Below are 9,641 nucleotides of genomic sequence, written 5' to 3'. Positions count from 1 at the left end.
AACATATAGTGATAATATAATTATACAGTGTCATACAATTTCTGAATAACACAAGGTGATCTACAATGAGTGAGTGAGTGAGTTTAGTTTTACGCCGAACTCAGCAATATTCCAGCTTTATGGCGGCGGTCTGTAAATATTCGAGTCTGGAATAGACAATCCAGTGATCAACAGCATGAGCATCGATCTGCACAATGGGGAACCGATGACATGTGTCAACCAAGTCAGCGAGCCTGACCACCCGATCCCGTTAGTCGTCTCTTACGACAAGCATGGGTTGCTGAAGATCAATATTCTAACCCGGATCTTCACGGGTTGATATACAATGACATACAGTGACAGATAGTGACATACAGTAACATGTAATGACAATAGTGACATACAGTAACATGCAATGAAAATAGTGACATACAATGATATACAATGTGTATGTGTGTGTGTGTTTATTTTTACGCCGCTTTTAGCAATATTCCTGCAATATCACAAGTGATTTACAATGACAAATGATGACGTACAATGATATACACTGACAAATAGTGGCATACAGAGAATCTCACCCGAGTGTCTTTTGATATCAAATATATCACCACGAGTTGATAAAGTTACAAATATCCGAGGCTTGCCGAGGATTTTTTTACTTTTATCAACGAGTGTTGATATATTTGATATCAGTGGACACGAGGGTGAGATTCTATTTATCATCTTCTTTAGGTTTCAATGAAAACTGTACATCTGTGAACACGGTGCTGCCATTACACTTGCAGTGCAGCGATGTCATAGCATTGTGACGTCATCAAGTTCATGACGTCATAGCATTATCAGGGCATTGTACAAAATCTACTGTCAAAATGATATCTCCTAGGAGATATCGTATGATCTCAAACATGCAACATCTCCCGTGGAACACAGTTTTGGATGATAATTAAGAAATACAGTTCGCTCTACCACCATGTATAGTGTAATAAAACACTCTTTTGCCCTGAACTATTATAGTTAAAGCACGAGGACGCTTGCGTCCGAGTGCTTTAACGTCATAATAGTTCAGGGAGAAAGTGTGTTTTATTACACTATACATGGTGGTAGAGCGAACTGTATTTCTTTTCTAAGATGCCAAATTTAATACTTTCTAAGGATAATTACGATTAATTTAAGGCAGAAAACAAACGACGGTGTCGGTGACCTAAATTAAGAATCCTCGCACAGGGCTAACTGGCGCGCTGTTCTATTGATGTGTCTGCCCCCCTACGTTAAGATGAACGTTACCAGAAAAACAAATGATAAACAGTTTCATGACGGTTTACGTTCGGATTAAATATCTTCTCTAAAGTATTTTAATTACATCTGTGATTAACGTAAACCATGTGAACGTCGCATTTCTACTACCAACGTATGTTTAGATCAGTACATCCAGACGAAGCTGAGTAGTCTAGCGACATTCCACGATTGCATTGTGGGAATGTAAACATTGCGAACGTTACCGTGTCGCTGAAAACTTGCGAGTCGAATTGAGACATTTAAAACGTCAGAAAACATAAACGTAATGTTTCCACCAGTGATGTTAGGTGAGTGAAGCAACTGCAAACCAAGAAACGGGATGCAACGCAGTAGTTTACTGTAGGAGGCTGTACGAGGCGATGACAACTGACATGCATCGTGACGTCGCTTACACTGTGACGTAATGTAAAATGGTTCGATTACGAGGGGGCACACTAGAATGGCGCAGTGACGGGATAGCGTCATTCAATTGTTACGTCATCAAAAAAACTATACCTTTATTGTCTGATAATGTATTTTTTTTCCGAGTGTTCTAAGCGCTAAGCATCTTAGAAACGATGATATACAATGACAAATAGTGATATACAGTAACATACAATGACAAGTTGCGACATACAGTAACCTACAATGGTCACATACAATGGTACACAGGGACAAATGGTCACATACAGTAACATGCAATGACAAATAGTGACATACAGTAACATAATGTGACAAATGGTGACATACACTGCCATACAGTGCCATACATTGACACAAGGTGATATACAATGCAAACAGCCGAAGTTGAAAACGTCGTCGCTTAAATTGTAAAGTAAATGCGCACAAGGGGAAGATGAAAACAATATACTTAGTTGAACCAGGCCTAATGCTGCAATAGATCGATACCTAATATCATGTCTGAGAACATCAAGCCATGTCGAGGTCAGATCTTGAATAATAAACTTAAATGTTTAGTTCAGTCAGCCCCGTTGTTTCTGTGGTACATCTGTATAACATTTCATTCGGTTTTTGTATAATTTAATACAGAAATATCCCATACAGTCAAAGCCCTGAGTCTCTCAAATCTAGCCACGATCAATTTCTTTAATAGCCTTTACACTCATTTTGGATACAAAATCCTTAAATTTAATTTACGCTTTACAAGAAATGAAACCCAAAAACCTGTTGTTCTCTACTGATCTGAATTTTCGATATATATGATATAAGAATGATTCAATTAAACATGATCTCGTTTGGTTTTGTGAACACCCCTTCAGTTTATTCGCATGTTAGATAATAAGAGCTTCCAACCAACTGTTATCCACCACAAAAACTGCTTCCACTCGACCTTTGACAGTTCGTCCCAGCAATATCTGACACGGAAAGACATCTTCAAGTTGCTGCAGCCAACAGTGGATGTTGGAGAACGCTAGACGCAGTCACAACCACTGCGACCCTTTCACACACGGCCTCTCTGGTAGACAGTGAGAGATCGTTACAGCGTAGCGCGCTGTGCGGAGTCGCTCGCTCAAGTCAGATACTTTGGTGAGAGATTTTGGACGGCGCTGTACAGCCGGCAAAAGTGCTGAGGAGGGCGCATTGTCACGTGACCTGTGTGTATGCATCGCTGACTGTGTGACCACGCGAGTTGAACGGTCAATATGGAGGGTGATAGTTGCCGAAGTGGAAATCTGACCATTCGGAGTGATTGAAAACAGCTTTAATCTTTTCCGGAACTATTGGATAAAACTTGTGACTGTTGTTTTCCTTTTACTGGAACAACGTGATATTACTGAGATCTTCTCAGCATGTGGATTGTCGTTGTAGCAGTTGTGGCTTATGTCAAAGGTAGGTCGCTTAACTTTTTCTACTTTTAATTCGATTTTGTCATTGGCTTATGTCGACATTAAGTTGAAACAAGAACGTGTGTGTTGGTTGACAAGGGTGCAACCGCACTCGAGGGGAGTCTTGTGAAAGTCGACATGTCGGCATCTGTTTCACTCAGTCGCAGAAACGGATGTGCAGATCTCCAGATTTCTGCTTTGTTTATTTCACCAACACAGCACAACTTAATGTAACACTTTCAGAAACGTGTTTTAGAAACCGGAATGGTAGCACCAGAAGTGCCATATTACGTTTGTCACTGGTGTTACACACGATATCAAATATCTGTTACACATGATCATATTTCTGTTACTCTACAGCTTGGATATAATATCTGTTACTCATCTGTTGTCATAAAGACAAAACCACGTGGTCAGGTTACATTACAGTGATTGGTGCACAAGATGTTGAAAAAACTATCACATGTACATGTTGTTTTAATGAGCACAAAACAACCCCGATCTCGCGAGAGTCTATCCTTCCACCATCTATCAAACCATCTCTGGTCCTTCTCGTCGCTCACATGAAGTTTTTGTCGTCCTAACACGTGACAAGTCAAACGTTAATGTGCTAATTATAATAATGACATTTACTCAATTCTTATAAATGTCAACGAATAAGCTGTACACCATCATGAGGGCTTACTGTTTGTCCGTAATAGATTTACATATATACAGTTAATGCAAGTTGTAATTCGACACACAAACGAAATTACAACATACCAACAGTTTTCGTATATACAGAACTATGCAGATACTACCAAATGAACGTCTTCCTCGTTTCTGTGATCTTACATATTTGAAAAGGCAAACACAGTGATGTAAGTTTCATCTGTTGTGACATGGCTGTCATGCCGCATCAGCTGTCGGATACGTCGGTGATGAAATCAACATGTGTCGATTTCATCAATCGATTCATTTGTCAAGGAGTTTTGTAAAACACGTGCATTTTCAAGCATAATCTGTGTAGCGTCTGTGCCAAGTGAAATGTTCCACCTCGAGTGGTCGGTGTTAATTACGCATGCATGGCCGAGAAAACAACACAAGACAGCTGAGTAATCGATTTCATATCAACAACGAATTGGCTACATCGACCAAATGTAATCACTTTTCAGAAACGTCTCAAGTGAACTAAGGCATGTACCTGGTGTGTATTTCGTAATAAACTCTGTTCATAAATGATCAGCTCCGTACACAAGTACGTAGCGACTCAACAATCGTTTTTCTGGCTCGAGATTCCAAATGGTATTTATAACGTCAATTGGGCAAGATTAGTTTGTTGTGAAAATACAATGTCGATTTCTGTCATCGATTATATATCAAGAATTAAGTGACGAAAACAGCGATTCGAGGTCACCAAATACAAGAGGTTACTGTAGATTGATAGCCTTTACAGCGTTTTATTCAAGCATAGAACGGCGTTATGTTAAAACGGAATAAATGACTTCAGAACACGATTAGCAGAACATATACTCATTTTTACCAAAGTTTCTATAACCAGAACAGATGCCAACTTTGATAAAATATTATATAAAAGTATAGAGTCTTATGGTTTTGTTTCCAAACCAAAACGTTCACTGACTGTGGTTCTACGTCAATATTTTATTATACCGAATTTCTGTGCTTTATAGTCGACTTCTACACAAGCGTTAAATGAAGCATTGTGAACTACTTTAGGAAACACGACACATTTTCTATATATCAATCTAAACTATTAAAACAATAGTTCAGGGTTTGTTTTTTTATATTAAAAAAAACTTTCCCCAATACACAGACATGTGTAAAATGCCTTTATTTATAATAGGAAGACCTTTGATACTTAAAACGTTTTTGTTAGAACTTTCTTTTTATTTACAAATGTTTTTTACAGTGATACAGTGGTAAACTGTTGCTTAATGATTCAAACATGACATAAACATTAAGGTATCTCTGTGCGAGTGATATAACTCGAGGACATTCAATAATTTATGTTTTATCACTATTGGGATTGTTAATAAAAGTGAGATGCAGCTACAGCACCTTAGATATAACGGTACAAGGAGGTACTTAATTGTTGATGATACAAACGTATTTGGTTGCAGCACGGCTAACGGAGTTAGGTATAGGAGCAACTATTAGCTTTGATAAGAAAGTAATATAGCCTACTTTATGGATGTCAACTTCTTTATTATAAATGCAGCATCATATTTAATGAAGAAGTTGTCATACATAAAGTATCTTACTTTCTTCTTACTCGGCAACTTCTAAAATGCCTATAAGTCAAATTATTAGCTTTGAGGCTGAAAGTGTCGATATTTCACAGCCCTTTAAGTGTTCAATATTATGAAAACTATGTGTTAGTGAATCCTAAAACATGCTCGTGATGGTGAAGGGATAACACAATAGAGCAGACATATATTCATGCCAATAATGGTTATCACCCCCTCCCACCCCACACCTCACCCCCTCCCACCCCCTCTCAAATTAAAGAAATTGACGGGGGTGACAACCATCATTGGCACGAGTATATGATCTGAATATGGGAACACTTTGTTGCTGTTATGTAATATATCCACACATTCTTGAATCTAGGTGTACAAAACTCATCCAGTGCCCACTGGAGATTCATATCCTTGATCATCATTATTATTATGCTTCAATAATGATGGTTATTAGCGAAGCCTGAAATACGAAAACGGATCCATTATTCATATTATAGTTCAACATAGAGCTGCGTCTTGGAATATGCTGAGTGCTTACCGAGAACAAATTGTCAACTTTAATAGAAGCACCAGTTTTAGACACGTTCAGAGAACAAATTGTCAACTTTTGTCAGACACGTTGTCAACATTAATAGAGCACCAGTTTTAGACACGTTCAGAGAACAAATTGTCAACATTAATAGAAGCACCAGTTTTAGACACGTTCAGAGAACAAATTGTCAACATTAATAGAAGCACCAGTTTTAGACACGTTCAGAGAACAAATTGTCAACATTAAAAAGAGGCACCAGTTTTAGACACGTTCAGAGAACAAATTGTCAACATTAATAGAAGCACCAGTTTTAGACACGTTCAGAGAACAAATTGTCAACATTAATAGAAGCACCAGTTTTAGACACGTTCAGAGAACAAATTGTCAACATTAATAGAAGCACCAGTTTTAGACACGTTCAGAGAACAAATTGTCAACATTAATAGAAGCACCAGTTTTAGACACGTTCAGAGAACAAATTGTCAACATTAATAGAAGCACCACACGTTCCAGAGTCAACATTAATAGAACATTAATAGAAGCACCAGTTTTAGACACGTTCAGAGAACAAATTGTCAACATTAATAGAAGCACCAGTTTTAGACACGTTCAGAGAACAAATTGTCAACATTAATAGAAGCACCAGTTTTAGACACGTTCAGAGAACAAAAGCACCAATTGTCAACATTAATAGAAGCACCAGTTTTAGACACGTTATTGACGGTAATATTATCACAGAGATAATAAGACACTGTGTCTGTTTACCAGTCTGTTTACCGTTACATTAAACCGTTATCTCAGTGTTGATGGACAGAGAAGTGAATTCTGTGAAAACGGACAGATTTACACTTTTAGACCAGGTTTGTCATTCCTAGTCTTCATCCCTACAAAAGATGCCACCGTGATGCTGAAAGACGGGTCTCCGAAAGTACCGCAGCTTAAAACTGACCATATAGAATCATGAAACGACAATGAAATAACTAAAATATTGAAATTTAGTTCAAAACCATTTGATGACGATTTGGATACGTACATACATGCGTATGACGTTGATTTTTGTGTCCCGATTTCCACTTTTATTCAACTAAATGTTTCAGCGATAAAAGCGACCTGTGTTTCATATTTCCCTAGATGTGGAATATACATAAACATGGATGCCTGCTCGACTGTATACTTAAACGATCATTTCTGAATTTGATTATGTACATGATGTATGTGTTTAACATTAGAGGTTTATTTACTGTTAGCATATCAGGAATAAGTCTTTAAATATGCAATGGTTTGAATGTATCTTTTCTGATAACGCTGCATCAAAATTTAAAATGCCTTTCGCTTAATGAATCTATTTTTTTATATACGTCCTTGATATATAATCTTACACTTAAACACATCAAGAGGTTCGAATTGTATGCATACAACACCCCATTAAAGGAAATTATGATCAAATATGTTCATTCCGTGCTGAATATAGAATGAAAATATGTGTATTTCTTTACAAAATTCTCTTTGTGTAGAAGGTGTTGATAGACATGAATTTCTCGAGATATCGTTTCCTATATTTCTTGTCAATTTCAAGTTATAAAATCAACGCGTCACTTCCGTGTTTTTCTTACATCAATATTTGACGTGTTTTGATAAACAATCACGGATATTCCGTATTTTGACAGGTAAATATCAAGCGCGGGGAACATATGGCCAAATTATCCCATTCAAAATACGTTTGACGCATCAAAGACGGCAATTTCAATAGCCCGTAAACATTTGCCGAACTCTTGCCTCGCAAAAAGCGTGTTAATTGCAGTCAGTCAGTTCGGCAAACGGGGTGTTAACGATCTGTTTCAATAGTAGCAATTACTTCGCAATCGTTACCACATCTATTGTTGACAATCAAGAATCGGGAGATAATGATTGTTGATTGCAAGTGCAGTGATTCATTTAGACCGATGGAACAGAGTTGTTTCGCGGTATACGAAGTGTCGGAGTAGTTCGTGATTAAATCTTGTTAGGTATTATTTTCATTTCTGAATCGTAAAAAGCACCGGTTTAATCACGAACGTGACTATTTCGTTTTTTCTCAATCGGAATGTGTTTTGCGGTGACTCATTATCGATCTCTGAATTGTTGTCATTTATCTGTTAATAAAGGGAGACGTTCCAATAAGAATGGTTGATCAATATCATCATCGTAACAAATATTAGCATTATTATAATGTTGTTTCAGTTTATGCCACACTACGGTAAATATGCAACATGTGATCGTAGAGACAACGTGTGTTGTGAGTGAGTGATTTTTATTTTACGCCGCTTTTAGCAATATTCCAGCAATATCACGGCGGGGGACATCACAAATGGGCTTCACACATTGTAACGCATGTGGGGATTCGAACCCGGGTCTTCAGCGTGACGAGCGAATGCTTTAACCACTAGGTTACCCCACCCCCCACGTGTGTTGTGAGTCAAAGCCTACCCTTTGATCTTGTAACGTATAAAATTGAAAATCTTTTCATTGGTTTCCGTTTGACAAATATAGATTTGATTAACAGTTTTAATCTCGAAGTTTCTTTGTATAACACGTAAAAAATATTCACCCTCAAATTATTTTACCCAGAGGGGTATTTCACTTTGGCGTACGTGGCAAAATTATTGGCGAAAAATATGAATATATATATATACTGAAATATACAATCGCTATTACACCCAGACTATTTCAAGGGTGTCCATGGTAAAATAGCGGCGACAAGATATGAATATCGCTAACACCAGCGCACACCGGGTGTTCAAGGTTTCCATGGTAACCATGCAGAACACCCGTCAGTGTGTTGTCCGCGTCCGGTATCACACAGACGTATTCCCGTCATACAGTGACTGCCTGCAATAAACGGACAATCAGGTGATGGGCCAGAAAATCCAGTTTCTCGATACAAATTGGGGGCGGTGGGGTAGCCTAGTGGTTAAAGCGTCCGCTCGTCGCGCCGAAGACCCGGGTTCGATTCCCCACATGGGTACAATGTGTGAAACCCATTTCTGGTGTCCCCCGCCGTGATATTGCTGGAATGTTGCTAAAAGCGACGTAAAACTAAACGCACTTACTCACTCGATACGAGTTGATGACTTTGCTGAAACTAAAAACTATAAATAGTTTGAAATATTTTGTGCATACGTCCATAAACAACGCTGCTTATGAAACCAAGGATATTGCTATATGTTGGCCTTTTGAAACTCGATATCACATATACGATGAAAGCGTATTTCAAACAATGCTTGAACTGGTTTCACAGTGAGTGTTAAATACCAACTCCATAAAAAGATCGTACATGAAGTTGATGTGCGCTTCTTATGCAAAGAACGATTCATATCGTTTATCACAATGTGCTCCGAAAAGCTTTATCCTTATAAAAATAGATTGTTCACGAGCAAAAGTGATTCGGCTTATGACAAAATGAAATATGACTCACGACAGAATGAAACATGACCTGCCTTTTTAATTAAGTTTTTACCAGCTGGTTCGAACCATCATAACCGAAACTATTACTCCTAAAAATACTCTGCATTGTCACTATCAGGAGTGGAGTGTAGAGACTGTTTCTACAAGCGTGGTTGGAGATACCTATTATTTATTCACTGCAGCTTTGTGTGCGAAGTCTTGAGACGCCATTGGCAAAAATAATTCATGAAGTAACCTGGAATCCATACTGCCCGTGCCATTTTGGGACTGACTCCGTAGCCGAAATTCCTCAACTCGCATCAAACCACGAGGAAGTTGATTTGT

At 38.1% G+C, this 9,641-nt stretch overlaps 1 protein-coding gene across 2 annotated transcripts in view; it reads left to right on the top strand.

Annotated features, from left to right (window-relative positions):
* The first annotated feature begins 2,735 nt into the window (after positions 1–2,735).
* The window catches only part of LOC124257515 (lachesin-like), a 163,923-nt gene continuing 157,017 nt past the window's right edge, over positions 2,736–9,641 (top strand). For both annotated transcript variants that reach the window (XM_046691600.1, XM_046691598.1), the window contains exon 1: positions 2,736–3,105. In XM_046691600.1, the coding sequence (XP_046547556.1) occupies positions 3,066–3,105 (40 nt within the window). In that variant the 5' untranslated portion in view covers positions 2,736–3,065. The remainder of the gene's footprint in view (positions 3,106–9,641) is intronic.

The sequence above is a fragment of the Haliotis rubra genome, unplaced genomic scaffold, assembly GCF_003918875.1.
Source record: "Haliotis rubra isolate DU_JTF1 unplaced genomic scaffold, ASM391887v1 Scf663, whole genome shotgun sequence".
In the NCBI taxonomy this organism is placed as follows: Eukaryota; Metazoa; Mollusca; class Gastropoda; order Lepetellida; family Haliotidae; genus Haliotis; species Haliotis rubra.
Note: the sequence above shows the minus strand (reverse complement) of the source record. Positions and strands in the feature narration are given on the sequence as shown.